The sequence below is a fragment of the Hemibagrus wyckioides genome, linkage group LG23 (assembly GCF_019097595.1).
Source record: "Hemibagrus wyckioides isolate EC202008001 linkage group LG23, SWU_Hwy_1.0, whole genome shotgun sequence".
Lineage (NCBI taxonomy): Eukaryota > Metazoa > Chordata > Actinopteri > Siluriformes > Bagridae > Hemibagrus > Hemibagrus wyckioides.
The window spans coordinates 11,071,431-11,089,350 of record NC_080732.1 but is presented as its reverse complement, the minus strand read 5'-3'; the positions used below and the strand labels follow the sequence as shown (position 1 = coordinate 11,089,350).

At 38.1% G+C, this 17,920-nt stretch overlaps 1 protein-coding gene across 1 annotated transcript in view; it reads left to right on the top strand.

Annotated features, from left to right (window-relative positions):
* The window catches only part of ofcc1 (orofacial cleft 1 candidate 1), a 72,509-nt gene extending 65,810 nt beyond the window's left edge, over positions 1-6,699 (top strand). Inside the window, exons 20-21 of the mRNA XM_058375832.1 lie at positions 3,337-3,472; positions 3,555-6,699. Of these exons, the coding sequence (XP_058231815.1) occupies positions 3,337-3,472; positions 3,555-3,604 (186 nt within the window). The 3' untranslated portion in view covers positions 3,605-6,699. The remainder of the gene's footprint in view (positions 1-3,336; positions 3,473-3,554) is intronic.
* Positions 6,700-17,920: the final 11,221 nt, after the last annotated feature.

The window sequence follows — 17,920 nt, the reverse complement described above, 5'->3', positions numbered from 1 at the left end:
AACCTGGATCAGCCCAACAAAATTAATATTTTAAAACTTTCATGTCAAAAGCAGCAGATTAATGCCGCGTGTGTGTCAACAGCTTGCTCCCAGGGACTGCACTCGGCTAATGGCGGATCACAAGTCTGCTTTTGACGGATGAGAATGACGCCAACACGCGGCATATCTATCAGTCTCAGCGATGCTCCACAAATGCATAGAATACAAAGGAGTGTGAAGTGATCCTAAAAGAAAAAACAGGTTTAGTGTTCCAGGGAAGTCCTACAGGGCTTCACTTAACACATACACATCTGAATTGGTTGTTCTTTCCTGTGGACTGCTCAGAGATTCACACAGGATGTGTTGTATTGGTTGAAGTGCATGACATCACCCTGTCCTGTTTCTGCTAAAATACCTTGCCCATGCTAAATTAGTGCCTCCTAATTTCAGTCCAGAAGATCTTTGATTTTTTTTCTTCTCTAAGGTAGATGTAATGTAGCAGAGAAAACTTTAGATCATTTGGAGCAGTCGGTGTGAGAACTTCACCTGCAACTGTGTGAAGAATATAAAGCATGCCACTGGTCAGTCTTCACTCTGGCAAACTAGATCCAAACTGATCCAAACTGATATGCATAAATGAGCATGAAGATTTACCACAGAAGGTCAAACATTCAGAAAAACACTTGATTTGATGGTTTTATGTCTTGGTGGTACTTTATGTATCTCTGATAATAGTACTATTTACTATGAAAGTTACAATGATGCAGTTGGCAATGGTGCAATGATGCAGTTGTTCAACCTCTTATCCTGAGACATTAGTGTCTGATGGATCAATCTCATTTCAGTTATCATAATATTTGGAAGGCTGATTTTAAACACAGTGCAGTGGAAAACAAATTTCCTCACCATATGGCCTGAACATTTATTTGATGTAAACAGTCATTTAGTAATCGCAGCCTACCTTTATTACACCACTGTGATGTTAAACGCAAAGTTAGAAATTGCTTATGAAACCAAACCATTATTTAAACAGATGTTTACCAACTTCTGAATGGCTCCAAACTGCACATTATAACAGCTCCAACCTGAGTGCAACCATAACTACTCAGCTCCTGATTGAGCTCAGTGCAGCTTCATCTGTAGAAACAAGTTGCCGCTGGACATAAACGTGTGTGAATTCATTATGCTTTGCAGTAGAACGATAGAGGCTTTATGTGCGTCTGCGCATGTCTTTCCTCTCAGGCTACTGTTTAAGTGTCTGTGGCCTAAGAAAACGTTGCTGTGGCCCACTGTGTTGTGTCGTCTCTCCTGCCCATATGTCTAGTGGAGCATATGCGAAGCCTGGCATCACTTCTGTAAAATTTCCATTAAAAATGCACAACTAAAGCTCCAACAGCTTGAATATTACCTCCAAACAGATTATTAATGCCTTTGTGAGAAGAGAAAATGAAAAACAAAACCACACTGAACATCCAGTATGCACTAAGCACGGACACTTTTTCTTGGAACATTTAAGAGTTTATCTGTTTTTTTGTGTGACTGCCTACCACCAGTACACAGATCTGCAACTGAATTACTGGCACGCAATGATGAACATCGGTGCTATTGTTCGGGTTTAAAGAATTAGTCTAGATTTGAAAATTCATTGATAAGAAGCAAGATTTTTATTCACCAGGTATCTTAATCTACACAGCTTGATTTGACTAAATTCTGCTTGAAAAGTCTAAGGAGGCCACACAGGCTTATTGCATGGTGCACACTGACATATTACACTATCAAATCTCCCATTAATCGCTCTTTATCAGTGCCTCATGTTCATGACTCACCTTGTATGCAGCCATGTGAAACACTTCTTACCCCCGCATTGACTCAGATCAGTTCTCAGAATATGAAAAAGTTAACCTTTAAGAAAGAACCTTGCAGCTACTTTAATTGACAAGCTGCATCAATCCTCTCTCCTCCCTGGCCTGCTCTGATAATTACTCCTGCACGTGTTTGATTGCTGCTGTCGAGGGGGAGACTATGCTTCATTTGCTATGGGGTTGACGCATCACTTAAAAAATACAGGGGTGATTTATTCAGCTCACACCTTTTGTTAAATATTTTTATTTTATTCGTTTTTAAAATGTATTTTCTGTAAAATTATGTCTTTGGTTTGAGTGCATATGTGTGTGGGTATATATATATATATATATATATATATATGTGTGTGTGTGTGTGTGTGTGTGTGTGTGTGTTACACTGCAAGCTGGAAGGCATATCTCTTGTGTAGGGAGACCTTGGGTTTGTGAATGGTGTAATTATCTTGCAGGTTTGTGCTGGTCAAAACATGCTTTTAGTATATCACAGAAATATTTACAGACAGAATAAGATAAACTCCTCAAATATGTGCTGTTCTCTAGAACAGATTTGTTATTCACTACTGATATACTACTGTCACCCCCAAGATTATTGGCAGCGTTAATAAAGAAGGGTAAAAAAAAGTTGAAAAATGTCTTTGTGGGAGGGAGGTTGTACTTCATGCCAACATAACAACTGAGTGTTCTTCTGTAATGCTTGATGAGATCATTCCAAAATCTCTCCAAATTCCAAATTATGGACTCTCCTCTTCAGCTTATTCCAGACTTTCCATGGGTATAAGTCAGAGGACTGGTATGGCCATGACAAAAACTTTTTTGTTGTCATTTAACCATTTTAGAGCCACTGGCAATTGTATTTTTGGCTCTCTAAATATTCCAACAGTGAAAATAGGCATTTCTAGGCATGTACCTATGTTTATATCCTTTGCCTCACTTATAAGGGTCAACAAGCATTTGCTTGTTTTCATTGGTGTATTCTCTGATCTTCTCCATGTTGATGAATGAATAAGAGACTTGTTGTGTCGCTTTATATTAATACCAACTAACTCTCAAAAATATTGGCATCCTACTTATAATCAATGTCTATATTTTGTCAATGTTCAGACAACATATGTCAAACACTCACTAGGCTGGACTGTAACTTAGCTGTTGCAGTAAGACTGATATATAATAAATACTTGTATAGATTTTGGGGGTTGATTTATAGCATAGTGATAAAGAAAGTCAGTGTGTCTATAAGAATTTCTAGCCATGCCAATAATTGTGACACAAAGGATAAGTTAGATCATTTTTTTTTCAACCTAATCTGATTTTCAACCTCAATATCATGACCTTATATACGTTCACAATTATGTAGAGTGTCTCTGATTGACAGGAGAGGAAATCTTTTCTTCTCATGTTAAATTGATACCGATGTCTTCAAGTATGAAATATGATGTCTTCATATATGCATTTCTAATTTATCTTCTGGTTTTGTGATCCTGTCCATGATGTTCAGCTCATCGGGGATTTGGATGGTGCAGCTGCTCATCAGAATGTCCAGTATCAGAAGACAGGGCAGAGAGACATTGATAGGAGGATGAAGAATTCAACAAATGTACTCAGAGAGAGGAAGAGTAAGAATCCTGCATGGCGTAAGTGTTTGGCTTTGTTCAAACTAAACTGAGATTTAGAACTGTGTTTAAGTGTTTCATACGTGTGTGTGTGTGTGTTCAGGCTGTAACAGGGTGGGACCTCTCACTGGGAGTGCCTGTGAGGATCACTGAGGCTGAAGTGAGGCTGCTTTACCAGAGTTAAAACCAAATCAGAAAAGTCCTACATGTGAACAGTGTGAAACTCTCAAACACAAAGTCAGGTCACACAACAATATCTTTAGCAGCTTTATTTCAAGGCTTACAATGATGTATTTGGCCTTATTTATCAGGTTGTGTAGAAGCACACAGATAGTTTCACACCATAAAACACGCACAGATTTGAGTGCTGTTTATGAATTAGATTTAGATGTGCGTAAACAAGCTCCTGCCCAAAAATATAAGACAAGCCCCAACATAACCTTATATAAAATATTATAATTTGCATAGAACTTACCTTACCTTATGCAGTTTTTTTTATGTCTGTGAGAGCTAATAAAAGTAAAGCATATAGCAGACTAGAGTTATAGAAGAACAAAAAATATATAATATAAAAATACATCAGCTAAGGATAGAGTTAAATTTAATTCATTCTTTATGTATTCATATTGGTGAGCCTAGTTTCCATCCTGAAGAAATAATAAAATTCACACATTCTGACCAGGAGTGAGATACACCACAGATAAAAACACATACTGTATACACACACACACACACACGAGTGTGTGTGTGTGTGTGTGTAGTTTATGCACTTCTACGCCTTTCTACTTTATTTCTCATTGAGTTTCTTTGTAACTGAAAATCCTATATACACCATAAAGCTGAACCTGCATATACTGTCTGATGTAGACATTATAATCGTTGTAAAGAAAAAAGCATTCCATTATGAAATAAAGGCAGGTTGTTACATCCTCAATGCTGCTTCCACATTGTGAGAAATTAGGATCCTAAAAGTCACTTATCAGCAGCCAGTGATAAAATATCAATATCGGGAACCCATTAGGCAGGATAATATTCCAGCTGCCTTGATTTGTATTGAGTATGTGTCTGCTGGCTGCGGCTTTGATGAAATGAACTGGCCCACAAATCAGGCCTTAATGGGAGCCTACTTATACATACAGCTTAATTAAAGGTTGTGGGCTTATTAACATGTGTCTGAGAGATGGAGACCTGCTCTTGCACTGAGCCAGGTTGTAAAGGTTTTATAGATAACCTATCATTATTAAAGCCCATCGCTTAATATTGGATCTTAATAACCTGTCATTTTGATGATGATTCTGATGATGATTCTCTTTATGGCAAGTCATTATGGCTAAAAGTTGCAGCTGGTTTGGAGTGTGTGTGTGTGTGTATGTGTGTGTGAGTGTGTGTGTGTGGAACAGGTATGAAGTGATAAGGAACTGTAGACCCCTCTGCAGTCATTACATTCTTATGGCCACTGCAGCTTTTAGCTTCTGTGCTAATGTACAGAGGATTAGACGAGATTCTTAACACTTCACCTGTTTTCCTTCCATTCTATCAAATCATTGAATAATTACTTCATATTCATGTCTGATATTCATATTCATATCAGAGTAGTTAAAAAGGTTGGGTCACTGCACTCTCATCTCCACTCTGCTGTTGCAGTAAGACTGATATATAATACATACCTGTATAGATTTTGGGGCTTGATTTGATAAAGGAAGTCAGAGATGACCATCACTGTGTCTATAAGAATTTCTAGGGGTGCCAATAATTGTGACACAAAGGCTAAGTTAGATCATTTTCATCCGTATCTGATTTTCAACCTCAACATTATGAGCTATATCTATTTTTTTCTTGTACATTGTTTTTGAGACATCCGTGTTATACTTCATGGTTAATGCTGTTTTTCTTTCTATCTGCATATTTTGAGAGGCCAAAGAAAATCTCCTGTGTTATGATTGATTTTCTGTCCTTTGTCATTCACCCTTAGACACAATGGACACATACACACATACTCAGAGAGAAATAGTAAGAAGAATCTTACTTTTTTGACCAACAATTATTAAATATTATTATTGTTATTCATGGTTATAGAACCAACACTGACTAGATATTATTTGTGTGGTGGATATTTTTTCATAGACACGGTAATAAACATGTTGTACATGTACAATAACATTGTATAACATTTTAAAACACCTCAGAGCCACACACACTACGATGTCATGTCAGTGTCACTGCTTTTTTGACAGTGTTACAAGTTACTTTCTTCTTCTCAGTCTTTTATTGCTTCTTCTCCAGGTCTGTCTGCTTCTTTGCTGTTGGCAACGAAAGCTCTGCCTCGTTTCCGCACCTTTGTGCAAGCTTTTGCTTCGAGAGCAGTTGCTTTCTCTTCTAGGACTGGAGTGTTCCACTGGTTCAAATATTTGATTGCTAATGACAAACACCATTTCACAGCGATTTAAATTTCAAATTGATTTCTTCAAGCAGGACCCCTGGGTACTCATGTTCCACAGCTGCTGATTTCAGTTAAAAGAAAAGCCTTTCTTCTGAGCCATAATGTACAAACTGTGATTTTTAAAAAGTACATACTTGCATGCACATCATCCAACCCCAGAAATGCGGCTAGTTAGAGGGCAAAAGAGTGAAAGAAAAATGGATCTCTAAATTCCTTCTGCATGTAGTTCTCTGTTTGTGGCTTCCCTGCTTATTTTATGTGTGTGTGTGTGTGTGTGTAGCTTATATGAAAAGGTGAACTGAAGGTTGTGAGAATGATTGGGAACACATAGTTACCTCTTACAAATTCAGAAGCTCTTTTCTCTGTCTTTCTCTGGAATCTTGTGTACTATCTACAGTCAAATCATATGAGGAAACATCTCCCTCCCAACAGGAGTGGTCTCTTCCAATATGACTCCACCCCATCCACAGCTCAGTAAATGGCTTGGAGTATAAAATATTGTAAATCATATGCTATGGCGTTCACATCTCAGCCCAACTCATCACCAGTGAAGGATTTTGTCCTACAGTGCATCATAATCAAAACATCAACTGAGAGAATTTTTTTTTTTTTTTTGGGAGAATGATGTTCCTCCCTCAAGTACAGCTCCAGAGACTAATATTTATAAAGCGGTGGTGAGTCCAGATCTTTAAAGGACTTCTGGAAGCATCAAACTGAAATGGAGTCTGATAATACATGTGTAATTACACATCCTGTCAAAATTAAAAACACACACTTATATCTATATGAAATATGAAACCTACATCATAGCAGGAATAGCTTTTTAAGAGTCTTTATGAGACACTGAGGCTTAATCCTTTCATTATTGAAAACTTTTTATTATTTAAAATCTTGTAAATGGAATAATCCTGTCTTCCTTTAGTGGAAATGGACTTTCAGAAACACATGGACTCTGGACATATTAATTTGTGCAGGTTTTGTAAGTTATATTTCAGGTTCTATATTAGATTATTTGAATTGACTTCTCCTTATGTCTTGCTTTTATTTTTAGCAACAAATGTCTGTTTTTGTTAAACACTGGTTTCCACATTACAGTTACAACAGAATTTAGCTCTTTTATCATTAGATGAGATGAGACTGAGATAGTGATTGCAAAACACAGATTTCATGTTTCTTAAACCTTGTCTACATTGATTTGGAAACTTTGGCAGAGGCAAACAAGTTTTGGACTGAAATGTTATGGTAATTCATGATACTATCAGTCTTCACAAAGGGTCTGAATCACCAGCTGCAAGACAGCCCACATCTCCATATGTTACACTCAATGTCAGGTGTTTGTTATGCCTCACCCCTTTGTTTGACCCATCTGACCACAACACATGATTGTATGTACACACACCTGGATTATAGTTCTAATGACACTCAGTGAATCTCAGGTACGACAATTCTCAGAAAGAGCAAATGGAAAATGGTAAGTTTTTATTTTTTTTTTTACACGTATTTAAAATATACCTTATGAATTATTATATTATATTATATTATATTATATTATATTATATTATATTATATTATATTATATTATATTATATTATATTATATTATATTATATTATATTATATTATATTATATAAATCTTTGTGAGGCTTTCACAGACATTTTCAGTTAGTAGAACATGAATCTGTAAGTTCTTTGTGTTTGGAGATTGTCTAGCACTGTGTGTGTTCTTTGTGCATGGAGGTTGTCTAGCCTTTTGTGTCCCTTTAAAATACTCAGCTCTTGATTCTTCTAACTTCATTTCCTGGCAATCACTTGACTAACTCTAATCATTAGGTAAAGCTATCTTCTCTTCAAATAATCCTGTGTTTGAATGCTAAAAATGTAATGAACTTCACGCTTCATTGCTTCTGACATTGCTTAATTAATGGGTGCAGTTAAACTACATAGGGCCTGGTAATTGATTTATATACAGAATTTGCACATACAGCTGTTGGTTCCTGTAGGAAAGTAATCACTCAAAGTGGGCTTGTTTTTACTGATGAGCGAGGTGCCTGGAGGTCAAATCACCGTTAGCTGAACACTGTCTCTTCCTTAGCTTTTCAAATGTTTCTGTGTTGGGATTAGCTGAAATAAACTCAATACAACCACCAGTTTCCTCATTAGTTTTCACTGTGCTGTGTTTATTCTCATTTAGTTTCTTCATACAATCAGAGTACTGCAGCGTAGAGGGGGGAGATATGGCAAAAACTATGACACATGAAAACATAAAAGCACAATATGTGTGTAGTTTTACTAGTGAAACAGTGGAGCCATATTAAGAGAAACAATGCATTTATAGGTTTTATCTATCTAACATTAAAATAATAATAATAATAATAATAATAATAATAATAATAATAATAAGGAATTGTAAGGGAAATTAAACAAATGGCACAAAAATAAATCTTAAAATGCATTCAGCTGCCTGTTTTAGTTGCTGTGGCATTAGAAAACTACTGATGCTTGTCAATACTCACACTACAAGGCAAGCATCATGATTTCTATATAGCACTTTATTTTCTATAGCACTTTTGCACTTTTAATAATGGGGATATATATATCACATGGCCCAAACTATCACTCCATTAGATTCATTCAAATGCTTTTGAATATGAGCGCTTTGTAATGTTATCTCTCTACTCTAATGATTGTTTGGTTCCTCTCACTGTTTCTTCTTTATGCTGTCTCAGGGCAATTTTTTTTTAATTCAAATATTTCTATTTTTCTGTAAAGCTGTCCTGTGACAATGATTAGTGTAAAAATCACTCAATCAAATTTAATTTAACTAAATATTTAACATTTATATATTCTAAAAGGCAAACTAAAAAAAAATAATTCACAGAAAGTGCCATTGGTGTTAAATTGATAGCTGAATGTGTGCAGTTTTATGTAGAATTAGGCTTATATTAAGAGGGCTAACAAAATAGACACTTCAATTGTTAATCATAGTTAGATGTTTCTTAGTGAGTGGGTTTTTTGTTATTATTATTATTATTATTATTATTATTATTATTATTATGTGAAAGAAAAATGGCTGCTATCCTTAAATTCACACATATATTTTAAACAAAATATAACAGGAAAAAGAGGCCTGTCTACTATGAGCCCGTAAATAAAAACGTTTGTAAACTGTGTTTCAGTAATGTGATTTATTCACTGTGTGCCAGGGCCTGGTCTGCTTTAATCCTGCCATGTCTAAAAACGCTTCACCATGTTCACTGCACAGCCTATTTAAAGCATTGTTCACTCATGTAGTTCTATAATTATTGGAGGAATGGTGTGTGTGTTTTCTGCTGAGACTTGGAGGTCGCTGGCCTCTAACCATTATTTGGGGTTTGGAGAGAGGCCTCACTGGAGCACAGATCAATCTTTCACCTGGGGAACCACTGCAGTATAGTTCTATCACTGGCCTATTGATTTTTCCATGTGTAAAGCCCTTATGTGCGAGAGGTGTTTTCATGTGGACACCACAGAGGGAAAGCAGCCCTGCAGCACACACACACACACGCACCCTCGTTTATTTACGCCTGCAGACACCAGTCAGCTCAGACTCCAAGAAAATGCACACATAGGCATATTTAGTGCTTTTTAGATCTCAAACACACAGACGTGCACACACACCCACATGCATACGCATTTTTAGGTGACACCACACTCCTTACATCTTTTATTCCTTCACCAGGTTTTCTTACATAAATTATTTCTTTTATTTTTGCGCTTACACATACACACTCCCAGCACAACAACAGAGCCGCTGGCCTTTTTGTGTGCGTGTGTGTGTGTTCTCTCAGCCAGTGAAGCATGTCCATATTGGTTCAGGGTGTATCTATCTTTCCTGCTGTCTCTAATCAATAGGAGTGAGGTGATCCAAGTGTGAGTCAGGCTGCTGTTATTGTCATACATACAACCACAGCCAGGCCTCACATTTACATGAGTTATTAATGGAGAGTTTTAATGGGGTGCCATGTTGTGTGATCTGCTGAGGATGTAGTGTTGAATTAAGCTTTATTTATGTCTTGATCTTTGATCAGTGATGAATTCTCTAAACTGCCCTCTAGTTTTATGCTACATGAGTTCAGTGTGGTTTATCCCAGAACTATTAGTCAGTCCAACGTGATTGGCTGTGAAATGAGCTCTTTGGTGTTCTTGATGTGAAAGATAGAAAAAAAAAGAGAGAGAAATGAGGCTTACAGTAACAGCACTGTACAAACCACAACAGTGAAACTAATGGTGAAAACGCAAACACAAAGGAATCCATCAAAAGCCAATAATCTCTCTCCCTTTCTCTCCCTCTCTCAGCAACTAGCAGTACATCAGGGCAGCAATCAATACTGCATTACTTTGAGTAGCCAGTATACACAATACTCGTCAAATTGATTATTTTCATGCTAAAATGGCAGTTTCTTTTGCTGTGTAACAAAAAAAGGCAGCGTGATAACTGCTGTTCAATTAGCTGACCCAGACGACAAGGCCTCAAATAAGACAAATGGCTATTTATTTGCAAAAATAACACATTGCTTTAACAAGACATGAGAAATGAAATGTCATTGTTGGGGACCCTGCTTAAAAGATGACTTGTTTTCATTTGGACATTGAAATTTCATGAATATATTTTCCAAAGGCCCAGGAAAACCGAATTCATCATTAAGTTATGCGGCCCGATAATGTCACATTAGGGATTACTCACTTTTCTAATGTATAGTGTGTGTCAAGGTTGTTCCTGACACATACTTCTCATGCTGGAGTGGGTGCTGGGTATATTTCTCTTTTTATTTTCGGAGACTGTCGGAGTTGGCTGTCTTAAAGACGTCTCCACTTACTGGGTGCGAAAGTATTTACGCCATCGCCAAGAGAGTCGAACCATTTGAACAATTAAAAAGTCATTTTCTTAACTGTCCTCCCAGGACCTGTTTTTCCTCTTTTTTTCTGAGAAAACATTAAATTGCTTCAATCAAGCATAACCGTCTCTTGCTTGTGGTGTAATTTGTAGCTCTGGTATGCATGGTGTGTGGTTATTTGTCATTGTTTTTTTTTTTTCTCCTGTAGCACATTTCCCAAATGCTCTGATCAGCGCTTAATACTCTAAATTGCCCCTCTGTTTCTTATGCTATATGAGGCAGATGTGGATTTGTGCAAACTACATCATTGTGTGTTTGAAAAGCTAAATTAATTACTAAAAAACAGGACAGAAGCAAGCATATGTTGCGTAGCACAGTGCAGTGACTAAAATTAATTAGGTATATTCGAGCTGTGACACACCGACAAACAGCATACCGGCACTCTCCTGGCATTGCTTGTAAATCACAAGTATATAAAGAGATCCAGCTACAGTATTTCCCCTTCCCCTCACTTACCCCTTATTCCTTTCTCACACCAAATGACCTTTTATGCTCTGAAGTGCATGGCAGCAGGGTCAGAGCTGTGATATGATCAATATTCTATTATGATAGTGTGTTAAGCGTGTGGAGGTTTACAACTCCACTATAATAGTGTTTCTATATCATCCAGTGGCAGTCTGGACTGTGCTGTTGTTCTGGGACAAGGCCTATAGATCCAATTCTTAGCCATTAACTGGAGAAAACACTTCCACTATTCCACTGGCTCATGAGGCAGAGGGCACCACAACTAGCATGGCAACACAAAGGACTATTTTCCACATGTCTAAGATCAGTTCAAAAAAAAAATTGCTGTTGTAAAAACTGTCTGAAACCATTCCTGAGGATATGCAAGTTGTAACTGCAGTAACACTATCCTTAACGATAACTTTAAATAGATTTCTGCAACCTTGAACCTGACCCCATCTTTAAACCTATCCCCAACCTGGATCATGACTGGGTCTGAACCAAGCGTAAATGAACATGCCAAAACCAAAATCTATTTTTTCCCCAGACTCTCTTGGCTGCACAGTGAAACATGCTCGGTATTTTAGTGGCTCTAACTAAGCAGGGACGTGAAGGGAAATGTAAAACCCTGACAGAGTCATCAAAGATTCATTTCATTACTCTTTCCCCCTTGTTCCAATAATTAACTACTGGGAGTATTTCAGCCTGTGTGCACCCACTGACATCCCAGTGTTCAAATGTCACTCCCTCATTTATGTTAAAGGGGCTTTAAAAATAATTAATTGTACAATATATCCTACAGAAATAGTAGTATAGCATGATGTAATGCAATAAAATAAAATTTAGATTAGGACATATGTACGACAAACTGAATACAAAGTTGACAAAGTTGACATTACTGTAACAGCCTGTGTAATGAAACAGTAATGCACACGACTGTAACATTACTATAAGCATTATGCTATCTCTCTCAAGAAGCAATAAGTTACTCTTACTGCTATGAAAATTGTAAGTTTTGTTTTGTTTTTTTTTCTGTAAAGTTTACAACAACAACAACTGAATTTCCTCCACATTGATTTAAGCTTAGTTACTCAAAATAACAGGACTTGTGCTAGCGTGTACAGTTATTTTGCTTGAGTGTTGAAATTTTACAGATGTTATTTGTTATTTGTAACACAGGCTGAAAATAAAGCTAGGAGTTTTTCAAACAACAAGCTGCAACACACTACACCGATAAGTACAGCATACGCACAGTGGTCTATTAGCAGAAACTAGCTGGCTAGCAATAATTCAGGTAATTGGAGAGTCAGTGATGCTGGCTAGCTTAGCTAAATGATTTGGAAATTTCCTTCTGTAAATAGGAGATTAAAAAGGATAGATTTAAGTCAGATCTAAATAATTAGTTCCATCAGCTACCACAGAGAACAAACGGTTTTGCTTCATAGAATTAAAAAGGTAGACATGGCTCATGTCCTTGCAGCTAAACATCCTGCTGCACTGCATTCTCCATGAATTTACTGTAAACACTCTTAGAGTTACATATTTTCCACAATGCTTAGGGTTCAAAAGCAAAACAGTGAGTGTTTTTTCAGTAAATTAATTAGCTGTATGACCAAAATCTTTATATTTTTTACTACTATTTAAGTGCACAAATCATTTATTGATTCAGATAAGTTTGCTGGCTACTTGAGAGTGCAGCCACATGTACGGCAAACAACAAACACTACTGACCATAAGTGGACAATAATTTTAGAGGGATTTTAAATGGCAGATTAATACAATTCCATCTATAATAGCAGTTTTTTGTTTCTTTTAGTAGTGTAGTGAATGCTGTTTGTAGCCTATAGTCCTGTAGTACGTTTAAATTTTATATGTATATTGTTTAGTTTTTGTAATCTATATTGACCGTAGTGTGCAGTCTCTAGCATCTGTAATCGTGTCTGCACATCCTCTTGCACGGCACATATCCGTCATCATGTAACCGTGAGCAACTGGCATCCTAATCCCCCTCCTCTGGCATTTCTCCAGCTCACCCTATAAATGAGGTAATTGTCCTTGACTATAAAATTTGCATTTTCAAGACTTAATTGCTATCATTACATTTTTTCCGTAATTCTATTAATTTAACAGAATGGGGTATTGGGTTTTATGGTTATCATTTGCATTAAAACAATGCAGTTCTAAGTAGAGAAATCCCGTATAGAGAGAAGCGAGAGGAGAAGGAATGGAGGCGAAACAGGGACATCCGGCACTTACTCATGATTAAGCTGAAGCATATTAGAGCACAATAGCCATGCTGGACACAGATTCAAAAGACAGTTTTCAGAGTTTTTCTGTTTAAAAGATTCAGAAGGCACTGGAGAAAATGGGCCAGGCGTCATCACATTGTGCAAAAGAAGTAAAGCTTGTGTGTAAATGGAGAAGTGAACGGGACCGTAGAGCTCTTGTTGAGCCAGCCTCATTTCTTTGTGCATACATGTGCACAATGTCAGCTTCACTTTGTGTTGCTGCTCCTAAAGAGCGATGCAGAGAATGAGAGAGATGGTGCTGAACAAGGGAGGCCATTTGTCTTCGTACCCTCAACATGACCTTCGCTTTCATATCACAGAGCTTTCGAGAGATAGAGCGAGAAGGAGAGAGGAGGGGGCTTCTTTAATGCATTTGCTGACCTCTTAAGAGCCTCAGTGCTTCTCTTTCAGCGAAAGAACGATTCTGCTGTAATGCCATCATTTAAGCCTTGCATGACACGAGGCCTTTGCAGATATTTTTTTGTTTCTTTAACTAGATAGCTGGGTTCGAATATCTTTACTTTTAAAAGAAATTTAAAAGAGTCTGCTTCTTCACAGGTCATCCCTCTGATCTCATTTTCTTCCTTTCTTTTTAACACTAACACTCTTTTGTCTAGGCAGCATGGCCTGTATCTCCTACACATGCTTAAGGTAACATAATAACCACTGACACACACCAGGCTGCTTGGTCATAGCCTGTCCATGCAAGGAGGCCAGATGTGTTTGTGTGTGTGTGTATGTGTGTGTGTGTTTGTGCAGTTGTGTACACAATATAATAGGTCATGTCATGAACATGTGAAGATCAGATCAGCTGTATTGTGTTCGTACATGAATTTGTCTACACACATGCTGGTGTCGTCTCCACATCCACTCTGACTGTAAGGCAGTAAAGATGCAAAGTGACTTGTCATCCTGCAGATACAGCAGCTCCTCACTGATACGAGTGAGATGTGGCTGAGGTTAAACTGTGGCGTGGATAAAGTGCTCCAGTCAGATTTAAACTACTGTAAAGCTAAAGGGATACACAGACACCAGTTCAAGCTCATCAGGTTTCTAGTAGTAGCAATGATAATCAAAACATTTGTCATTAGTGGTGACTTTCTTATGCTTCTCAATATTAGCATTACCCCCAATCATTTGTGTGTGTGTTTGTGTGTGTTTGTGTGTGTGTGTTTAGCCTCCGCATTGCAGTGTCAAGCTTGAGGATGAGTCCCAGGATATGAAGATGATGTATGCAAAATAAACAATTTAATAATCGAGTTTAAACTAAAAACATATACAGAAACTAGATGCACCTCATCACAAACATGAATGGGCTAGGTGTGAATGGAACAGTCTTTATATTACATTTATAGTATTTTATTGTATATTGTGTTGTTTGTGTTGTTTCTCTGAATATAGCACCTGGCCAAGCAGTGTATCTTGAATGAGTCTTCTGCCAAAAATCATGCATCATGTATAACAAAAAAATTGAAAGACCTAAGCTATATCATAACTGGCACACTGAATTCCCAAACGTCATTCTAAAAAGATATTACGTCTTGCAAAGCATCCAGCTCCGTTTCCTGCCAGTATTTGTCATGAAAGTGGACATGTACTGGGACGTCTGTGTGTGTGTGTGTGTGTGTGTGCGCGCAGTGCAATTCGTAACCATAGCTGGCACACTCAGAGAGTTGGCTGCATTTCGGGCCCGTCAGCGGACTAATGTGCCATCTGTTGCTCAGGCCTTGGCTGTAGAAGTGTGTATGCGTGTGTGTTTGTGTGAGGTGTATTACAACAAGGGAGGAAGTCCCCAGGCAGCCAAGCTACTGAGAGGAGAAAGTGTATGTGAAGCATGCAAAGTCAGTGGTATAGTCACCTGGCAGAAAGTCCCTCTGTGTGGGGAAAAAAACACAGTTACAGACAGTTTTGTGTGTGTGTGTGTGTGTGTGAGAGAAAGAGAGAGAGAGAGGAGGAAGGGCCATTGAGCTGAGGCAGGTGCAGGTCACCTGCTCTCCTCCCTCAGTAATGACAGAGGTGGTCTGGATCTTAATGCCCCGTTTCTCACCTGGAGCTCCAGAGGGGTTTGTGGATGGCTGCAGCCCAGATAAGCTTGTTCTTGCCAGGCATGAAGTGTGTTTTAGCTGGGAGTTGTGATGGTAGTCATGGTGGCACTGGCAGTCTGCATTATTCGGCTGTTGTGACTGATTCTGATGCAGGCTGAAGGTTTTGCACTGCCTCGCACACGTGTCAGAGAGGATTAGCAGAGCCTCCTGTAAGCTTCCAGAGAGTGTGTGCTTCATTAACGGTAAGAGAGCATAACCAAATTGACAGCAGCTTCACACTTTAGGCCTTACATTCAAAATCCTGGATGTTAACACTTCAGTGCTTATAAACATTTGCTGGATAAATGTCGAGGAATAGCCAGAATACCTAGAATGCCAAGGACCGTGAGTTCCCCTGCTGTTATTCTGAGCAAGCAGAGCCACTGATCAAAGTGGGTTGGAAATGACCTCAGTTCCTGAGAGAATTAACACACACGCACACAGGAGCAGCACTGGTGTGAAATGAAGTGGATGTAAGCTTAGATGTGTGTGATCCGTTTGCTCTGCATGTAGCGGTTCACAAACACACACAGACTCAGCTCCCACAGGTGCTGTAAGAGTCGAATCTGTGTGTGTGTGTGTGTGTGTGTTGGCAGGTTTTCTAGGTGTTTATGCAGACATAAACTGTGACTACACTAGTAGTCACACATACCAAACTTGTGAGTTATTGCAGAATTCAAGCAAAATTTTTTTTTAATCTTTCTTGTTATAACAAAACGCACATGCAAGTAATGTCACAATATAATCCACAGTGTTGTGATTCTGCACGCTATAAACATGGCAGCAATCATTTTGTAACCCTGACGTTCAGGTATGTGAGGAAGTTTTACTCACTCATGCAAGTGACCACCCATGCAAAAACACATACATTGTGTAAGTGTGAAAGTGTGACCTGTGCAGCAGCAGGCTTCTCTTTTGACAAGACACTGAAAGCCATAACTACAGCCATATATACAACAGCTAAATATATACAACTGTATTAACAAAACCTATTGTTTGTACAAATAACAATTGTGATTTATTCTGGTTCCTCATGATTCTGTACTGTTTTGCTCTGCAGCTACATGCTCATAACATTAGTGTAGTTTACAGACAGTACACAATATGTAGAAATTTAAGTATGAATAAATTTCTATAGTTTTGTTTCACTGATTTGTGTAAATGAAAAAGTAATCATGATGGCCGAAAAAAGCAGAGCAGGATTGATGAAGTCATAGTGTTTTTGTTATTTTTTTGAGTTCCCCAGGGTCTCAGTCAACTTTAACACATCCCAGTTCTGCCCAGTGCTCTTGCACACACACACACACACACACACACACAGACATAATATACAAAATTCAATAAAGATACCTGTGTTGTTATATATGACGCATCTGGATATATATATTTCGGTCCTGATTTGTTGAAGCAGAAGCTGGATATATGTTATTATCTTCATTATTTATTGTTACACCCCATTTTGAATCAGCAAACACCATGATTTCTGCATTAATGCACTTCTGAATGACTTATGGCAGGCACAAGATGAGAAACACATGCATCAGGAAAGCAAAGCAGTGAGGTAGATCATAAAGACCAAGTTGCAGATCTCATTATTTTTCATAATGCACAAGTTCACTGTGAAGCTTGTCCTTGTCACAAAAGACATTTATAATACACTGTTCCATGTGCAGTCTGTATTATGGCTGAAATACCATTATTTGAAGCTACTGTATGAAACCATGTGTTACTGAGGCATAGGAGACCGCCTTATGTATAAATCAATTAAATCCTCCTGTAAATAATTTGCTGCATATCTAATTACACTACTTGGATTGTGAGGCGCTTGCCAGAGGAGAAAAAGGAAAACACAGACTCATGCACAAACACACTTCTGTCTCAGGTATTCAACACACTGGCCAAAAATATGGGGATTACAGCATTGACTTGCACTCTGTGTGTGTGTGTGTGTGTGTGGGCAACAGTACCACACACAGGCCCCACATTGCCCTCAGCGACTCAGTAAGGACTCTTGATAAGGAGAATTAGTCAAAACTTGGGAGCTGCCAGTCTGTGCCAATTAAACTTTAATCTGGGGCTGAAACAGGCACAAATAAATTAAAGCCTTATGAGAGGCAATGTGCGCTGCCCTGATAATGCTGGATTGAAGCTTCTCCCGGCTGCTCAGTGTCGTCAGTTGCACTGAGGGCGGAAAAAATCAAGGCAAAGCTAGTCAGACACAAGGAATAAGCTACTTGTAAAGTTAGCTGTTTGCAGAACACAGTCACACATGCTCAGAA